Below are 21,808 nucleotides of genomic sequence, written 5' to 3' on the forward strand. Positions count from 1 at the left end.
AGCTTTTGTACATTTTTATAATGAAAACTTCACCAAGTTAAAGAAATACACACCAGGGGCCTCATGTACGAAGACTTGCGTGGAAATCTTACTAAAACATTGCGTACGCACAAAGCTGTAAATGTGCGTACGCAGAAAAAAATTCAGATGTATGAAACACTGCGTACGCCGAATCTCACGCATATTCTTTTGTACATCTGAATGAACGTGAAACTGAGCGCAACATGCACGAGCACAAAACCCCTCCCTGCCTCCTCCCCCGTATGAATATGCTAATGACTATGCTAATGTAAAAACCCAACGAAAAAGCAATGGCAAAAGCAAGCAAAAAGAGAAACTTTGAACAGAATGTGAAATTGAGGTGCTGCTTTCGGAGGTAGACCGGAGAAAAGCGGTGTTATTTGCAAGTTTGTTCGGCGGAATTAACAACAAAAGAAAAAAATAGAGTGGGAGAGTTTAGCTGATACGGTTAACACAGTTGGGTCTGAACATCGCACTGAGTGGATTTAAAAAAGAATTAGTGTGGTTTATATCTGTAAAATGTTGCAGTACCCTCGCAGTCTCAGTGGCGCACCTCATAAGAAGCATATGATCGTGTACTGACACGTTCGAGCATAACTCGGCTCGAATCCAGCGTCTGATGAACTCATTCTTCTTTTTTTTCCCCGCTACATATCAGATTTTGCCCACTATTTATCACGAGAAAGACAAGTAGGAATCATCAATAAGTTTGTGCATCATATTTTATTTGCACATTTATTGAATGGAAATGTTTCTGATTCACGCATGCAAATTTATCTTCACATAGTGTCTTTATAGCAATGTGCGTGCAGTAGATAGCTCAGATTACATTGGGAAAACAGGCGACCGCTGCAAATTGTGCTTTAATGTTTAGCTGGTCAACTGTATGGTATGGAAATCTTACATACCTACTATATGAACCCGTCTCATACAGACGCCATTGCAAGGATCAGACACTTTGTAGAGAAGAATTTAACACAACTGCCTCTAGGAGTCGCCAATGGAAATAAAACAGACACGCACAAAAAATGTGCGTACGCCTGCCAGAAACCTGCCGTGAACCTGCGCAAATTCCCACGTTCAGTTCATTGTTAGTAAATCCAAACGTGAGCGATTCTGAGCATGAAACCTGGCGTACGCAAAGTTTTTGTGCGTACGCAGCGTTGATACATGAGGCCCCTGCTTTCTGAATTTTAACATAAAAATCTTAAATGTGCTTTCCAAGTTCTCTAGGTTTATTTATGCATTACTAATAGCATTATACACACAAAAATAAATGCTGCATAGTCAATCTTATCACCTAAAAGTTTATAGAGCTGTGGACAAAAACAAAACTACAACATTTCAGAGTAATTACCTAATGCAATATTAAAGCAAGACAGTGTAGGTGGATAGATTATAAAAGACTAATATTTATGACCACAATCATCCAGTCCATTGATTACAAAAATCAATTTAGAAAAATGACAACAGAATTATAATATGATTGATTTTACAAGTTTTTTTTTTTTATTTTAAGTTTTTCTAAAATTTCATTTAAATATTCTAGTTATACCATATTTAGCTAATTTATTTCTATTTCTAAAATATAAATCTAATCTTTATATAGATTATATAGGGGGAATTTTGTGAATATTTTTATTTCTATTTATTTTCCATAATAGAGAAAATATCAACTTTTATATTTTTGTAGAATAAAATGTAGCATATAATCAGACTATGTAGGAAATTAAGTAGCAATAAATCTTTCTGTAAAAAGACTAGAAGACACTAATAAAACTGTGCAGTGGGATGTGTGTTAATGCTGTTTATGTGGAGATTTATGGCTCAGTGCAGGAGAAAAACTAATCATTTTGAGAAAAAGGCTTTAAAATGTGTATTGTAAATAATTAAAGGCTACAGAAACAAACTGATAAAAGAAAGACTTAAGTATATTTTGGATGTTCTTTCCATTACAATGAAGAAGCTATTTAAGGAAAGCCAAATAACCCTAATTTCCAAAACTGACAGTGCATGAATAATCCAAACATATTTTTGCCTGCAGTGTTTTAGCTTAACAGATTAACAATGTCCTGCTCAGAGTACATATCTCACAGAACATTGTTCAACTCAGAGGTGAATACCATTCCACTGCATTATAAAAGCACATCAGAAGATGTCTTACTGTCTGCAGTCTGACACTTACATTTGATCCCATCTTCTTGAGCATGAGCAGCACCCGCACCTTCTGCTGGATGTACATCTCCTCAGGAGACTTGCCAGGGGCTTCCTCTCGGTTCATCCCCCCTGCTCCTGACGCACCGCTGAACATATAGAAAAAAACACTCAGTTTATATATAAAAAGACTATTCATGACAGTTTAAATATATTGATGACAAGAAATAATAATATATGGAGAACAACAACAACAATCTAGCAAAATACTGACTTGAAAGTCAAACGAACCATAACCTTTTGCAGAAAGCAGAATGCTTCTAATTAAGCAGAATGACAGTGTGTGAAGTCTGAACACACTTCAGATCATGGAGCAGGTTGACAGCATCATAAATGGCCCTCATGCATATTTAATGGGAGATCTAACCGGGCTCCCAGCTTTCCCTCGTCTTCCTCACTTCCTAATGACCTATTTTCCAACTTACACTCAGTGTGAAACATTTTTAAGGACCCAGAGGAGCAAAAATAAAAATATAAAAAAAGAGCATAATCACAGAAGAAACCCACATGTTTATGCACAAGAGAGTGAATTTGCGAAAATAACCAAATGCCTCAAAATTATTTAGCAGAAAATCTATTTTGCATGACACAATGAAATCTGCTTTTTTCAATTGAATTTTTCTGGATAACATTTAATTAACAACTCGTTATTTAATGCATTTTGGTTCGTATGTGTTGGATCGCTTGTGTTGGTTTACAAATAAACGTAACTATATGTTTGTTTCTTTTATACATACCCGTGTTCATTTGTCTTAATTAAATGTTTGTGTTTTAAAGATTTTACCTTTATTCGATAAGACAGTAAACTGATAGGAAGTGAAGTGGGAGTAGGAGAGGGGGGTCAAGATCAGGAAAACTCCCAGTGTTTCTGCAGGTTTCACTAAGTCAAATTTAACACATTTAGGTCGTACTCGCACTATGTACAGTTGCCTTGAACCGGGCCAAAGCACCCTCTTCTGTCTACCCCGACGGCATGCACTCGAATTCCATTCGCGCCTGGGGACGCTTACGTTATCGATGATGTGCTGGTCACAAAGCGATTTCACTCAACATACGGTCTAATATTTCACCAAACAGATCAGCCACTTTTGACGCTCATGAACAATTAAAAAGTCCTCCTGCTGCAGGAATTAGGAGGTTTGCTGAAGGTGCAGCTGTTGTGAAGTGAGGGGTTTGGTTCTTTAATAAACTACAACAGTTTGTGTTCATTGAACAGTAATTAATAAATCCATATGTAAAAGTCACGTCTCGCTTTCAGTTTCGGGCTCAGGCATGTTTTGCACTCACACAAGCATATTGTGCCAAAGCCCAAGTGAACCGCACTCTGACACATCTTTTCCAACTGGGCCAGTGGCGGCCATATGAACGTGCCGGAGCCAGATTCAGAGCACTCCCACTTCTCAAACGGGAAATGGGCCTGGGCACAGTTCGAATAGCATAGTGTGAGTGCGCTCTTAAAAGACATTTTAAAGCCCATGCTGAATAAATTTCAGACTTTGGTCCTGTTTACACTAATACATTTCTGTTTTAAAACGCATATCTTTTGCTACAGTTACGCCATCCGGCCACACTTCCCTGGAGTTTAGGCGGGGCTGCAGATATTCGCTAATTAATAATAACTATTCGTTAATTGGGGCTTTTTCTCAATATCAAGTACACAAAGTTAAGTCTTAAATCCTTTCCTTTTAAGTTCTGACTCCGCAAGTTTAATATGGAAAGCAAACTCCCGAGGACACGTCAGAAAAATCTTTAAAGGGAACGGTGTACTTTATTACATCATTGACATAACCCTGGCTATTTTGTTTCACGATCGAGATGAATTAAACATCACGTTTAACAACTGAGATGAGATTCAGCAGTAGACCCGTGATAAACTGTCCAACGTGCACGGCTCTCACCTGGGCTGGTGGGTTCAAAGTACCCGCTGGCTGCCTGGAGCTCAGACGTGCGCATTCGCAGCAGCACATGCCAGAGTGTGCGTGCGGTCACGTGATGTGCCTTTTCAGAGGTGTAGTGTGGACAGAAAAAACTTTTTTAGAAACACTAAATGAAATGCCAGTGTCGTAGATAGTCTTTTGAAAACGCAGTAGTGTAAACAGGGCTTTACAGAGGGCTAACCATTAAGGATTTTTTTGGTTGGGCCAGTGGAAAAGATTTTTTCTTGCCACATCAAAACAACTCTAATTATGTATTTTATAGTCACAATTTTTTAAACAATGTGTAAAAGTAAGAAAAGTCTGTTGTCTACATACACAAAACAAAAAAAGTTTTGAAAAGCTTTAAAAACTAAATGTACTGTAGTCGGCGTCAGTAGCCTAGTGGTACTGCGCACTGACAAATAGCACCAATATGCTCACGGCGACCCGAGTTTGATTCCTGGCTCGAGGTCCTTTGCCTATCCTTCTCCTCTCTATTCTCCCAATGCTTTCCTGTCTGAATCCTCTACTATCCTGTCATAATAAAGGTAAAAACCCCTAAAAAAAATTTATAAAAAACTAAATGTATGCACAACCATCTGCCCAGGTCAGTGTTCTCAACATATAGCCTTAGTTCCATATATGGAAAACCTTTAAACAAATGTTATTGTAAGGTAGATAATTAAACCATATTCCTAAATAGAGTTATAGATATAGTTCTGTAAAATCTTTTATTAAGATGTATCATTGGACATTGGATGGGAAAGGAAAACTGAAAACATGGACATAGGATAAGTGAGACCTGTTTAAAATTATTTAAGACCTACAAGACATTATTTCGGTGAATTTAAGACCTAAAATATAGATTTTGAAATCCAAGACATTTTAAGATCCCGTGGACACCCCGGGTCCATGAGCCGGGGTTTAAACTCAGGACACCCAATGTTGCGCAATATGCTCTAACCACTGGGCTATCACACCGACTGTCTTAATTAAATGCTGATAATATTTATCTATCAGCTATGTATTTTAATAACTAAACGATTACACTTCTTAAACATTTTGAATATTTATTTTCTCCAAACATTTCTGTAGACCCCTAGCACAGTTGTAGCCCCTTAGATTAAAAACCCCTGGTCTATTTAACCGAAATGATGAAACATTTTATAATTAGCTACAATTTTACAAATCTTATACAACTGTCTATGATTACACAGTACTTTCAGGTTATTAATCAATTTGTCAAAATTCTTAAAGTGGTGTTAATATGCAGAAAATTTCATTTTTATGAGAGCATTTCATAATTTTAGTAATTCAAAGAGCCCCTAAAGATGGAGTCTACAGTAATAACATCTAATGCATAACAATGCATCTAACACAATTTCATATGTCAGAAAAAAAATATATTAAAAAAAATTCAAAGACTTGCGCTGACAATTGAGCAAAATGACATCAAATGTATTGTGGGGGTTTTGTGCATCTGTCAGGCTGAATGCTCCGGCGACATCCAGCCTGTGATGTCTGACGCCCTCTTATCTGCACAAAGAGCCTCTAATACACGTCGACAGCTTGTTTGATGTGGGGTTAGCCTATATTTAATTGAAAAGCTCTATTGCATGACTGTTACATTCGTCTGGCCTTGTCTACCCCCCTATGGCCAATCCGACATGTTAACAGCTTCAATTTCTAAAGGCAGTGCACTTAATGTTATCCAGGAAAGCATTTAAGACAGAAATCTGCATGGAAACTGAAGATGCGGGCAAAATAACTAACCCAGATTTCCGCTACAGTCACCAACTCATCAGTCACCAAAGGGCCGTGGCATCAAAAGGGCTTCATATTCAATAAAGCATGCACTTTATTCTGCTGCATCTCGCTGGAAGCCGCGGGGGGATGAGGAGCGCTCGCAGATGAAAGACACGAGAGGGACCCGAGCGTCAGTTCGGCAGCTCTGTGACACCAGGCACACCTTCAGGCGGGGGAGAGACAGTTCACTCTCCCTCTCGCGCTTTTGATCATCACTGTCCTTCCTGCTGGAGACGAGACAGGCCAGACAGCAGGCAGACTCGCTGCGGCTGCAAACACGCCAGAAAAGCCTGTGCATAACACCACTATTACTTCATCCTTCCGACACTGAGGGGATGAATCTCTGAAAAATGCCCCATAATCTTTCAGGGCTTTAGATTTGCAGCACACCCTGGCTCAGAAGCAGGTGTTTTGTTTCAGCAAGTCTGCAAATTTGCAGAAAATATGTGGATCATAGACTGTTGAGATTAAACAAATCGTTAAGGAAATCATTTATAATTGTGTTGTTTTCATAGTCGAAAATCTCAAATGCACTGTAGTAGATTTATTTTGGTTTAATTATTCAATCACAATACGTTATTTTTATTGGAGATAGGCCAGTCATGCCACAACAAAAGAGAACTTTAAATAATGGCTGGGCAATATTGCAAAACAAATTATCACGATATCATGTTTCAGATTATTCCATAGCAATAATTATTGAATATTTTTTTAACAACACATTTACGAATATCAGGATTTTTTTATTGTTTAACAACTTTATTTTAATTTACCAACATTACTAAGTCAAATAGTTTTAATAGTTAAAAACTGAAATGTTTAAAGATGGGGTGCTAGTGGCTGGGATGCAAAAGAAAAGAAACAAAAAAGCCACTCTGGCGACATGTTTACATGCTTTTTTTTATTATTTACAATCTTTTCACTGCTGTTATACGGCACTCATTTTCAGAAGATATATTATTATGACCTGGAGTGACAATGATGCAACCCAAAACACACATGAAAAGTGCGAGCATGTGGCTTCCTTAAGAATTTTTATGGAATCTCATAACTGGGCGACCATCAACCATTTTCTCAGAGGATGTAAAACGGACCAATCGTTGCTGCAGCTCCGATGCAAGTTAAGAAAGTGAAGACACCTGATTCAGATCATCAGCTCATTAGCAGAAACTGAGGGTGCTTACACACTTGGTTCATTTGCCTGGACCGTACCAAAGTTCGATTGTCTCCTCCTGCCACCTCCTCGGTTGGTTTGTGTTCACACTGTCTTTTTTCCTTCTGAACCCCGGTAAGCTTGCGTCATCGAGCTGCTGTTTTGTTTACGGCCGTTGCTAGGTGATGGTCACAAAAGCAAGCGCCGAAATGGAAAGACGTCCGCACATTGCGGTCATTCTGCTTTAACTGAAGCTTTTGCTTTGGACATACAGAAAGCGACTTGCGTCTATCTGCCGCAAAAATGTTATAAACATTCAGAACATCACACAGTGTCTGCAGGACCTGTTTTTGGAGGAGACAAGCAGACATCACTGTGTATCACTGCGTTTGCTCTGGCTCAGTCACGCGCATGTCACCAAGGTACGAAACGTGACACACACACACACAAACATGAACGAAGGTTATGAAAACGATAGTTTGTTGTACAGTTGGCGGTTCACTTCCGTGATTTGGTACGATTGCATTCACATCAGAAGTGTCCCGTACCACAGACCACCTCTTTCAGGCGGACTCGGGTATGGTTCACGGGTGCGCACTCGAGTTCAGAAGACACGTTTACACTAGCTAAACATACCGTACTATGACGTTAAACGAACCCGGGTGCGGACCAAAAGTGCTAATGTGAAAGCACCCTGAAAGACCTGCAATGTGTGTGACAGACAAAGGAGACATCCAAAAAACGCAGTGTATTGGTCCTCCAGGAATGAGAAACACTGCTATAGATAACTGCCTAATACATAAAAATACCTACTTGCAGATTATAATTATTTTATGTTATGGCAGATAATATGGACGTATAATGTATTATAAAATCAAGAAAGGTCACAAGAAAATTATAGTTTAAAATTAATTTACATAATTTAGCCAGAGGTTCTCACACCTGGGCACATTAACAATCGGCAGTTTTATGTAATGCATATACAAAGCATTTTAGATCACCACATTTTTACATGTTAATTTTTTTAAACCATCAGTAACTTTTGAAACCTAGTTAATGAAAAAAATAATCAATTATAAAAGACTATTTAAAATAGTAATGATTACAATAAAGAATTTAAATATGCATTATCTCTCCATATTCCATCTTCTTCACAAAATGTGCTATACAAAGTAAATAACTCCATTTTGTTGATCACAAAGGATCTGGATATGGCTGGTTTTACTGCCACCAGATGTCATTTCAGACTTTCAGCCTGATTTCACAGTGGAAAATGTCAAATCATGTGACGATGGGTCATTTGGGCAGACGGATAAATATAGAACACCTACAGTATCGTCTGGTTCAGTCGTGACTCTGGGGCTCAAGTTAGTGTCATTTGGGTTCCTTCTATTTATTTTGAACTTAACACAATTGGCACCATTAAGCAGCTGTTTAAAAAAAGCCATTAAAGCTAGACTGCTTTAGTCTTTTTTGTGTGGTCGCCGAGTGTCATCTCATGTGAACTCAATAACATTGAACCAAAGCAACGATACTGCGAAAGATCAGTTCATCAGAGACTCCTGCCACTATCCATGTATGGAAGGTGCAGAAGCTCTGGAAGGAGATCTACAATCCAGATAGCAGATCTATTTATAGACTCATCAAGTCATTTGAATCCTCACAAACAGCTTGAAGAGAAAGATTCTTCAATTGTTTAAACGTGATACAAATCATCATGCTCCAGATACATCTTTGCCATTAGTTTAGTAAGCTATATCTGATTATGAGCTCCTTGCAACTGTTTAGTATGTAAAAAGCAGTAGTTCAAACATCATTGATGCTCCCGTCAGAATGGAAGCAAATCCCTGCCATCATGTTTCAACATCTAGTGACAAGCCTTCCAGGAAGAGTGGAAGATACTGTAATAGGGAGTAGACCTGTCACAGTAATTACTGTCAAGAGTGAGCGATACTGACAAATAATCACCTTGAAATTCATTTGAATGTTCTTATCAATATCTAGATTTTTTAAAATAAGCAAATTTACTAAGAAAAACAAACAAAATTTTCTTTCCAGAGTGTTTCTTTTCTGGTACCTTGGATAAATAAATCGCTGAAAACATCAGTAAGCAGCGCCAACACACTGTACTGATAAGTGATTCAGTGAGTCATTTGTTCAAACGATTTGTTAAAAACATATCAACAATGAATCAACAGATGGTATTAGAATAAACAATGTCAGCTCTCGTGCCATTAAAACAAAAAAAAATGATGCATGGTGTGATTAGTAGTATATCTCCTCCGAAGGCCAGAGGGCGCTCTCATGAAAACCCGCTAAAGTACCCATTAAGAAACCCTGGAAAATCAACATAGCGGTGGCTGATTAAACAGAGGATTTAGCTGCTTTCAGTAGCTATGTTTCCATCTACCTATTTTTATGCGCATTTTGGATGTGAAAACGCCAAGATGTGCATATATTTTGAAAATGTGTATACAACACATATGCACATAAGTGAGTCAATCAACTTTATTCAATATAAAATGTGCATAAACTACGATGGGAAAACTTTTGTCCAACACAAATTCCAGCACAAGCATTAAAAAAAGTAAAGTGGTCATGTGTATTAACGAACAAACCAAGCGGCTGACCACACTGTAAACATCTGAAATGTTGTTTTAATTCTAAAACGAGTGTTATTATATTACCTCCAGAATAGTCAAAAGCATTGGTGCTCTGCGTCTCATGCCTACAAATGCCACCAGGCGTTCATTGCATGTCACCATTTGTCTTCTAAGGCACAAGTAATTTTAGGGTTCTTACACCTTTTCTAACTTCTAATTCCAGCACTTTTCAAGCACTTTCAAGGTGCATTTTTGTACTTTTCCAGCATCTAACAACCACAGTAAATTCCGTTTATATATGCTGTATATACCTTTTAACATTTGAATCCATTGTGCCATAAAAAAAAGACAATATGACATTTCAACTTAAATTGTTGAAAACTTTGTAGCATAGATCTATTGGGATAGCTCACCCAAAAATGGTAAAAAAAATAAATAAATAATTCTGATCAGATGTGCCATTATTTGTAACTTTAGGTGGTTTCTAAAATCAAACCTGTTAGTGTTGTTTTCATTCCATTTTTCATTGCTGTGGTAACAGAGCAAAAATTTTATGCACTTGCACAAATGCTCCCAAATCTATTTTTTCAGCTTGCATAAATAACATTTTGGGCGCAAATGCAACCAAAACAGTCACAATTTTTATTTAAACCAGGTTCAAGCACTTCAAATTCAAAATCAAAATCCAAGCACTTTCATAACCTTGTAAACACTCTATTAAAAATCAAGTATTTTCCAGGATTTCCAACACCAGTACACCCTGTAATTTATTAAATTAAAAAGGTTGATGCAGCTTCTCCTACCGCAACAAATTCTCTTTTTACTTTTGATATATGGTGCCAGTTAATCAGGAAGTGACCATTTTTTCTCTTTATATTGTTAGATGGAAATGTCTTTTATGCGACATACCAGTTTTATGCATACATTTAATTTGCATTTTTGGATGGAAACATAGTTATTGATTCAGCGTGACTGAAAACACACCAAGGTATCATCAATTTACATAAGGATTTATTTTAAACACTTGACTAAATTTGAGGTGAGTTTGGAGTAAAAGCAGGTATTACATGTGGTAAATGATGCTCCATCTGAACAAACATGATAAAAGTTTACTATAACTGGCTCCACTGACATACATTTAAAGAAGGGTTGCATGATATAGGAAAAATCTGATATTGCGATATTTTACTTTTCCGCGACAAATATTGCAATACAAATCCAGTTTTACAAGAAAGTTTGAATAGCTCTTGACGGTTTTCTAGGGAATTAACGAATAATTAGGTACAGAAATTAAATAATCAGAATGCAAAAAAAAAATGCTTTTCTTACTTTGTTTTGTCTGGTTTCTAGTAAAAATATTGTTTAGTTTTCACCGTCAAAAGAAATAAGTGAAAATTAAGAGTTTTTACTTGAAACAAGCAAAATTATCTAACAGTGGGGTAAGAGAAATAATATTGTTTTCACTTTGAAATGTATATATTTTGACTAGAAACAAGAAAAAAAATTTAAGTCTTCTAAAATATTTTTTGCATATATCATAAAAATTCCATTTAAATACAGTGATTAAATACAAATCTGCAGCTCCTGATCAACTATAAATCAGGCTCAACATTGCATATCTTTGCGATGTGTCTATTGCGGATACAAACAATTGAAATATCTACGCTGAAACAATATTGCGCAGCCGTAATTTAAAGTATAAAAAAAGCAATCAAAAACCTTTTGTTCTCCAGAATCAGTTCATAAAAAATAATGCCGTTTCTCCAGCCAGGTAATAAGAGTTATTCAAACATCGGTTTAAACAACAGTGTTAAAAACTAGCACCAATGATTTTCGACAGTTTACTGAATTCCCAGGTCTAAGTGAATTTTGTAAATCATAAGCTGTCACATAAATTCTGTCTGTGAGTGTAAAATGACTGAATATTTCCCTAACTAAACTCAAAACTATACTGCCACTTATAAAATGTTTAAGATTTTCACAGCAATGCCATAAAAGAACCGTTTTGCACCCCCAAAGCACCTTTCTATGACCAGTTTTTAATAAAAGTCTTTTAAAGTTAGTTATTCTTACTGTAAAGAACATTTTTAAATATCTAAAAAACATTTTGAGAAATAAAAAAGTTCTGTCGACGTGAAAAGTTCTACAAAATTGAAAGGTATACATGAAACCATAGATGCTAATGAAAAGCCTTTACTTTCGAAAGTGCAAAATAATTCTGTCGGCAAGCATGACATCCATACCAGCATTTGAATTAAAGTCAATGAGTAATAAACTAACACCAAAGAGGATTATTTTTTCCAGAATGATGAAGCAGCAGAGGGCACTTCCCTAGTTTTTTAGCTCACAACCACCAACCCAAGACCAAAAACTAGTTGAACCAATCAGCATGTTAGATTTATAATTACAACCAGAAACAACCTACAACAGGCTGGTTTAACTGTTCTGACCCCGTTGCCAGTTTCCCCGCCTCAACTTTCCTGTATACGTCAAATAAAACAATAAAAGACAGACAGAGGTCATTTTAGTGTAAAATAATGATGCATTTATAACATTAAACCATTTTAAAAGCTAAACAACAGATATATGCTTGAATAACTTGCCAGGAGATTTATTCGTAAATTTGCCATTTACAGTGTGGAAACAATAGCTACTGTATTAGACACAATAGAGATGAGGCAGCCAGAGCCGGTATGACTGATAACTGGGTCATGACTTGTTAGTAATGCATGAAGCATGACCCAGCAATGAAGTCCCTGCATTATAACAAATATTCAATAGAAAAAAAAATTTTGTTAATGTGTCAAAGAAACATAAAAAGGTCTAAAAAGCTTAAAAGTCACCTAGGATATTTAGGGAATTTCACCTTAGTACACGACACGTGCAACTTAAAGTAAAAAATGAATGTTAATTTAATTTGCCATACAGTACGTTTAAACACTAACTCTATATGACAAAGTGTAAAGTTGCTCTAAAGCTTCCTAAGGCTTATTTTGTCAGTGCATCATCCTGGTACTCAAATCTGTCTAGCATAAGAGTTTCACAAGATGGTTGTCATGCACCACAGTGCTTGTCATGAATCACAATACAAAACCCACTGCAGAGGGAAGCTCCCTTCGGGATCAGTGCTGCACCGGCTGTCGGAGATATACAGCTACTCCAAATGATGACAAGGCAATCTTCTACATAATACGATTTAAGACACAGACAGGATCAAACTCTATATTTAAAGCATAAGTCAGCCTGCCTTCATAAGGTGGGACTAATTTGTTTGAAGCCAAAAGGGTAAAGCCAAGGAAATGGCTAAAAAAAAGAGACGAATATTCAACTATGAACGTGAAAGTATAAAATGTTGACTGAATGATTGAAATGATTCATTGCTGAATTTTTTATCATGGTATTTTTTAATGCAAAATTAACAAGGCAGTTATAATCCAATTCAAAGTTAAGTTTAATTTGTTAAAAAAATAATTTTGTACATTTTCATTTTACAAATACTGTAATATGCATTTCCTATATTTATTTATAGGACATTGCAACTTCTGAAATGTATAGTATAATTAGGAAATTATACATTATTATAAATTAATAACATATTCATATATACATATACTAGGGCTGCCTGATATTGGAAAAAAATAACATTGCAATATGTCTTTCAGCTATATACTTTGTGATATGAAATACATCTCACAATATGAATTGAATAACTCTTTTTGTGAAGTATTCACTATCTCAGAATGTTTGGTTGTGGTTTTATTGGGGGGGGGTGGGGGGGGGGGTGGGGGGGTCGTCATAAATGTATTTTACACAATAAAATGCTTCTTGTGCCTGACAACTCACTTGAAATGTTCAACAGAAAAAAACACAATTTCAATAAACTTTATATCCACAATCATTAAACATTTGCCATTAATCTCAAGCTCCTGGTCAACAATAAGCAATATTTGACATTGCAGATCCAGTGATGTAACTACTGCAAATATATAACTCATTACTTCAACTCAAGTGGATTAAGTTCACAATACTCATTAGTCATTAGGATTATTTTTTTTAACTTAAATGGTTTGTTGCAATTGGTATCCTCAAATGGATTGAGTTGCCTTGACTTACTGAGTCTTACAGTGTATATACACACATACTGTACACACATGCACACGCACATGCACACACGCACACACACACACACACACGAGCACACATGCACACACGCACACACATACATACATACATACATAGAAATTTTTTAATTGCTTTAATTGAATTAATAGTTAAAAATGCTTTTTATTTTTATACTTTTTAAAATTTTAATAAATGTTTTAGCAATTAGGCTGTGTTTAGGTTTTTTCTGTTTTGTAAAATGTGTGTATAAAGGTAATTAGTTTTATTTTACTTTCATTGTGCTACTTTTAAGTTTAAATGACAGGAAATGAAATATTTTCAAGGCAACAAGCTGATTTTGATTCCTTTATTTACAGTTAACATTTGGTTAATGCTTTTAGTTTTAGATGCCTATAGAAACACTGGCATCCTAATTATTAGATTTAATTTATTAATACACCTTTTCATATTTATTTATTTATTTTTATTCAAAATAACTGAATGCATTATAGTGCAAGTGTGAAGACTTTTGCCTTTAATCTCAAAAAGAGATGACCGCATGAAAATTAATGTAATCTATAGGATTCAGCCATCTGCCACATTTCTAGACAGCAAGGCAGATTTAAGAGTGGATGTGAGCCTTGATCATGTAGGAGCAGGCCTGTAAGACATAAATGAAGCCCGTGTTGTGTCTGACGGCCGGGAGAAGAGGGTGTGAGGGGGATGCCAAGCGACACCAGGGGGTCTGGGGTCCCCAACTACAACAGCAACAAAAACTGTGCTGAGGCTTGGCAGGAGGTCTGAGTCCATGCCTAAGCTTGTAGCTCAAAGGCAGCTGATCATCTCCTTCGGGACGCAGAGGTTGAGCGCTCCATGAGCCACACCTGCCCCCCTCTGCAAGAGAGGAGGGGATTCAAAGAGCCAGAATGCCTCAGGAGAATCCCAAGACTGAGGAAAATACAGCTTCACTTCCAAGTTCACAAGTAACCGGCCCTGGCACGTCCTGTCAGCTCTGGGTTCAAGTGCCCACTGAAGGCAGACTGCCAGATTCATACCCCAATGTGAGCCACACTGTAGCTGACAGATGTATTCTGTGTTCACAATGAGTTTAGGGTGTGGAGAGGCTAAAAATAGACCCTCGTTGGCATTAAGATGTTAGCACACGGAGATTCTGTTTTATTCTGTAAAATACTGATGACATTTCATTTAAACTAAAAATGAAAATGCTGTCATTTACAACCTTTTATGCAAAAATAGGCGCTACGTTTTCAGACACGTTTATATTGTTTTGTAGAAAAAAATACCAACTATTCAACTTCAAAAGCATTAAAAAATACAATGCTTGGTTGATTTTCAATCATTAGATATAAAAACATTTGTAATTCTGAACAACAGTCATTTACTGGAAGTTAATTGATGTCAGCGATGATTTGCTTATTTGAATCTTTGAAGTAATGTTATTATGGGGAAATGTAATTATAGCTGCATTTACGTGTGTGGGTGTGTATGTAATATCATATTATAGTTATTGTAATATTGCATATTATTATATGCATACACAGTAAAACCAGGTGAAATTAGTGCGTTAACTCAAAACTCACTGAAAGTTAATTCAACTTATTTGAAAAGAGTTTTAAACTCAATGTTGAATGTAATGAGTTAATTTAATACCTCATTACTTCACATAAATGGAGTAAGTTCACAGTACTCATTAGGATTAGTTTTTGAACTTAAATGTTTTGTTGCAATCGGTTTCCTCAAACGTTTTGAGTTATCTTAGATTTTGGGGTTTTACAGTGAACATGTTTTTAATTATTTGGTTTAATTATTTTCAGAAATAGGAGACAAATATGTATCAGTGTCTTTATGCTGGAGAAAACAATTCTACAAAACTGGAAGTCTGAATACATGCCTGTTTTTGAATTCTGCTTCAGAAGCCTATAAAGTTATGTGTTGCCCTTGGAAGAATTGAGATTTGGGTTGGCAAAAAGAAAAAATATTTAGAAACACCTGGAAAGCAATAAGGCTTTTTATTAGTAATGCTGGATTATTATGTCTTATGGGTTGGATTGGTTTGGTGAGCGCTGAGATGTGGAGCATACACACTTCTCTTTAAATGATTTAATCTATTTCTTCTTTTGCTTTCTTAGAGAATTTTTATTATGATTTGTCATTATTTTTGAATAGGCATGGGACGATAACTGGTTTACCACGGTTTGGAAAAGTCAAGGTTTTAAAACTGCTAGAATTTTCTGTTACACAGTTCTTAAGGTATACGTAAGTTTTTTTTTAATGTTTTTTTTTCGGTAAAGAAATCCGTGTTTTTAAAACTGATGAAAAAAGCCGAGGTCAATTATTTATTATAATTATATACTAATTATTTAGCCTGACATATTTACTGTTAAAAAAAATTGTTCCCTAAAACAAACCGTGTTCAATGAAAGACAAAAGGTTGTTTTTTTACCCAGACATTTTAAAATAACTTATCTTAGAGCAATAATCACAATACATTGATACCGTGAAACTGATTTTTTTTAATCCAAGGTTATCATACCGTACTTACACCAGCCCATGCCTAATTGTGAAATGGCTCCCTTTGTACTCTTTCTGTTCTAGTTAATGTTATTGTTTATTCTCTTATGCTATAATGATTAAAATATATCTATATTTTAAAAATTGTTTATTATAAATGCAAATATTAGTGACAATGTAACCAATAGTTAAAGTAAACTTTTAAAAAATTATTTAATTTGTAATGCACAATTCTGTTTGTAAAACTATAAAATAGAAAGCACTGAATAATTTATATGATAATTATTAAATAATTTAAATCGTTTATATGTTGTACTTTACATTTATTATCCTTCATATATTTTAAAATGGATATTTTATTTTTGTTTTGTTTTATTTTATTATTTTCCTTGCAAGTTTCATGAAACTTTTCTATCCAACTAGGTAAAAAATATTTATCACTGCACGTTTTTTCAGTTAACATTTATTTTAAGTCACAGAAAATATTTATATTTTACGCTTTTAGTTACATTTACGGTGGCCCAGTAGTGCAAAACACAACAACATTAAGATGAAAATGCTGCAACACTAAGATGAAAAATGCTGCAACACTAAGATGAAAAATGCTGCAACACTAAGATGAAAAAGCTGCAACACTAAGATGAAAAATGCTGCAACACTAAGATGAAAAAGCTGCAACACTAAGATGAAAAATGCTGCAACACTAAGATGAAAAATGCTGCAACACTAAGATGAAAAATGCTGCAACACTAAGATGAAAAAGCTGCAACACTAAGATGAAAAATGCTGCAACACTAAGATGAAAAATGCTGCAACACTAAGATGAAAAATGCTGCAACACTAAGATGAAAAATGCTGCAACACTAAGATGAAAAATGCTGCAACACTAAGATGAAAAAGCTGCAACACTAAGATGAAAAATGCTGCAACACTAAGATGAAAAATGCTGCAACACTAAGATGAAAAATGCTGCAACACTAAGATGAAAAATGCTGCAACACTAAGATGAAAAAGCTGCAACACTAAGATGAAAAATGCTGCAACACTAAGATGAAAAATGCTGCAACACTAAGATGAAAACGCTGCAACACTAAGATGAAAAATGCTGCAACACTAAGATGAAAAATGCTGCAACACTAAGATGAAAAATGCTGCAACACTAAGATGAAAAATGCTGCAACACTAAGATGAAAACGCTGCAACACTAAGATGAAAAATGCTGCAACACTAAGATGAAAAATGCTGCAACACTAAGATGAAAAAGCTGCAACACTAAGATGAAAAATGCTGCAACACTAAGATGAAAAATGCTGCAACACTAAGATGAAAAATGCTGCAACACTAAGATGAAAAAGCTGCAACACTAAGATGAAAAATGCTGCAACACTAAGATGAAAAATGCTGCAACACTAAGATGAAAAAGCTGCAACACTAAGATGAAAAATGCTGCAACACTAAGATGAAAAAGCTGCAACACTAAGATGAAAAATGCTGCAACACTAAGATGAAAAATGCTGCAACACTAAGATGAAAAATGCTGCAACACTAAGATGAAAAATGCTGCAACACTAAGATGAAAACGCTGCAACACTAAGATGAAAAATTCTGCAACACTAAAAACGTAACACAACGGAAATGCTCCCAACCACTAGGTGGCAGTGGAACACCGATTACTTCTTCTGATTAAACAGATATTATTAATACAGACCAAAACAATGATTATTACCTCGAGAAATTCCACAAGAAGTTCTAAATGTAAGTTAGTAACATTAAATTTAAATCAAGTTGTGAATGAGGATTTTTATTACTTTAAGATTTGATATTCTGGGAAATTTTTATGTTTTTATAAAATTAAACATCAATAGTACTTCATGAAGCAATCCACAGAACTTGTTTCTGTTTTTCCTGCTTCAGAAACATTGTCATAAAAATCTATTGCATGTCACATTAATCAGCTAACGAAAATCTGCATTAAATATTAAAAAGAATAAAACATTCTTTAGAAATCAAACAGCATGTCCAATTAACATAAATCCTCGGGATCGTGCTTTGACGAGGTGTAACGTTACAACGCTATTTTAATATATTCATCAAAAAATAAGAAAATTCCGTGACAAACCGCGTTATTCGATTTCATGACAGATACGATTTATGAAATTCATTGGACCCTACAAACAATACAGCATTGTAACTTACCTCCACTGGTGCTGGGCTCATTTCCATCAGGAACTTTGCCTTTCAGAAACGTTATGTTTTTTCCACATTTGCTGCAGAATGACGGGCAACTGTCAAGTGAAGCCCCGCAAAATGGGCAATACATGATTGCTACCAAGAGCAACGTCCGAAATGAAACGAAACTTTTGAACTAAAACTCTTAAGATGGGCACACGACTGCCCGTTATCTGCCACCTAGTGGTCAGGAGCATTTCCGTTGTGTTGTGATTTTAAAGTTGCAGCGCTTTTCATCTTAGTGTTGCAGCATGATTCATCTTAGTGTTGCAGCGTTTTTAACTTAATGTTGTTGTGTTTTCATCTTAATGTTGCTGCATTTTTATCTTAATGTTGTTGTGTTTTTATCTTAATGTTGCAGCATTTTTATCTTAATGTCGTTGTGTTTTCATCTTAATGTTGCAGCATTTTTATCTTAATGTTGTTGTATTTTCATCTTAATGTTGCTGCATTTTTATCTTGATGTTGTGTTTTCATCTTAATGTTGCAGCATTTTTATCTTAATGTTGTTGTGTTTTCATCTTAATGTTGTTGTGTTTTCATCCTAATGTTGTTGTGTTTTCATCCTAATGTTGTTGTGTTTTCATCTTAATGTTGTTGTGTTTTCATCTTAATGTTGTTGTGTTTTCATCTTAATGTTGTTGTGTTTTCATCTTAATGTTGTTGTGTTCATGTTGCAGCATTTTTATCTTAATGTTGTTGTGTTTTCATCTTAATGTTGTTGTGTTCATGTTGCAGCGTTTTCATCTTAATGTTGTTGTTTTGCACTATTGGGCCACCGTATACATTTAATAACTTTTAAACTATTAAATAGATACAAGCAAACCCCAAAAAGCTAAACAAATTGAAATAAATATAAACCAACAATCACAATGAGGATTCAAGCACATCTCTGCATTCACAACAGCAGAAAGAGAGCAAAGACCTATTCAGGTAAACAGTACAACGTGTATTAATCATAAAAACGTTATTAATATGTTAATGAGATAATAATTAGATTTTAAAAGTGCACATTCTATTCTTAACAGTGAAGTAAAGCGGTCGGTTTGGCAAACCTGAATCTCTCCAGTCATCTGCTCGTTCCAGAGCAAAAACGCACGCAAATATTTCTCGTGTTATGTAAAAATGAAGATTGTCAGTAAAACTGATTGTCTTTTATCCACGCCTATTGCTTTTTAAAGAGAAAAGTTAGTGTGCGGTAGATAAAGAGAGTGCTTTAATGGGCAAACCGGACAGTGGGGTTGTAACAAAGCCCTGAATGAAGTTCCCACAATTCCCATTCACATACACACACATTAGCTCGCTAGCAAACGAAAAAGCCAAACCGCTTCAATTCGCGCCTCATTTTTGGGGCGTATTTTCCATTTGATGCCCCGGTAAAGTCCGCTTGGGTGACTTACCTCTCCTGGTCCAGGATTCTGTCGTTTTTGTTGTATTTGAGAGCTGTGTTGTGTGTAAGGAGGCGTCCTGTTCCGGGGTCACATCCCGACAGTCGGCAGCGCTGGAGTGACTCAAGAGCGTAAACGCGCCGCTGCTGCTGAATCAGTTCCTGCCGAAGCGATGCGCGGCCGCCGACACTAGAGAGCGCTGTGACGCTGGAGGAACTTTAACTATACAGAGATCAGTGAAGCCCTGAAAAGAAATAGATTTGAAAATAAGATTAAATGTTTTGCTTAGCTTACATTTATTTTATTACATATTATATTATATTGTATTATATTGTATTATATTATATTATATTATATTATATTATATTATATTATATTATATTATATTATATTATATTCATCATCACATCATAATATATATATATATATATATATATATATATATATATATATATATATATATATATATATATATATATATATATATATATATATATATATATATATATATTTATATATATATATATATATATATATATATATATATATATATATATATATATATATATATATATATATTTATTTATTTATTTATTTATTAAGTATATGTGATACACACACATACATAAAAAGCAAAACTATGCAGAACAGATGCATGCATGTGTGTATTTATATATACCTAATAAATATACACTACATATGCATATATTGTCAAAACAAACTTTTATTTTATATGCAATTAATTGCTTAAAAATATAGTTAATTATATTATATTATATTAACAATTTTCTATAGTTACTAATCTAATTCTTAGATACTTCCAGAGTTATATTGCTTTTTTTGTAATAAATAATTTCTTCAAATCAATGTTGCCATCTCAGGAGGTTATTTTATTAATATTTTTAGGGTTGTTTTCTTACACATTGTTCTTTTATTATACAGTAGAATGTAGTAGGGATTTACAATTTCATCATAAATTCCTATAAATGATATATACTCATCGGTAACTTTATAAGGTACACCTTACCAGTACTGGGTTGGACCCACTTTTGCCTTCAGAGCTGCCTTATTCTCGGTGGCACAGATTCAACAATGTACTGGAGATATTTCTCAGAGATTTTGGTCCATCTTGACCTGATAGCATCAAACAGTTGCTGCAGATTTGTCGGCTGCACATCCATGATGAGAATCTCCTGTTCCACCACATCCCAAAGGTGCTCTCTTGGATTGGATCTGGTGACTGTGGAGTCCATGTGAGTACAGTGAACTCATTGTCATGTTCAAGAAAACAGTCTGAGATGATTCACGCTTTATGACATTGCGCGTTATCATGCTGGAAGAAGCCATCAGAAGATGGGTACACTGTGTTCATAAAGGGATGGACATGGTCAGCAACAATACTCAGGTAGGCTGTGGAACTGACACGATGCTCAGTTGGTACTAATGAGCCTAAAGTGTGCTAAAAATATCCCCCACACCATTACAAGGCAGGATAAATCCATGCTTTCATTTTGTTGACGCCAAATTCTGACCCATCTTAATGTTGCAGCTGAAATCGAGACTCGTCAGACGAGACAACGTTTTTCCATTGTCTATTGTCCAATATTGGTGAGCTTGTGGGAATTGTAGTCTCGGTTTTCTGTTCTTAGCTGACAGGAGTGGTACCCGGTGTGGTCTTCTGCTGCTGTAGCCCATCCACCTCAAGGTTTTATGCGTTGTGCGTTTAAAGATGCTCTTCTGCAGACCTCGATTTGAACGAGTGGTTAGTTGAGTTACTGTTGTGTTTCTATCAGCTCGAACCAGTCTGGCCATTCTCCTCTGACCTCTGGCATCAGCAAGCCATTT

General features: G+C 35.4%; 1 protein-coding gene across 1 annotated transcript in view; it reads right to left on the reverse strand.

The window, feature by feature from the left end:
- Positions 1 to 20,072, reverse strand: part of ctnnbip1 (catenin, beta interacting protein 1) — a 40,143-nt gene extending 20,071 nt beyond the window's left edge. The window contains 2 exon segments of the mRNA NM_131594.1: positions 2,207 to 2,324; positions 19,976 to 20,072. Of these exon segments, the coding sequence (NP_571669.1) occupies positions 2,207 to 2,302 (96 nt within the window). The 5' untranslated portion in view covers positions 2,303 to 2,324; positions 19,976 to 20,072.
- Positions 20,073 to 21,808: the final 1,736 nt, after the last annotated feature.

The sequence above is a fragment of the Danio rerio genome, chromosome 23, assembly GCF_049306965.1.
Source record: "Danio rerio strain Tuebingen ecotype United States chromosome 23, GRCz12tu, whole genome shotgun sequence".
Lineage (NCBI taxonomy): Eukaryota > Metazoa > Chordata > Actinopteri > Cypriniformes > Danionidae > Danio > Danio rerio.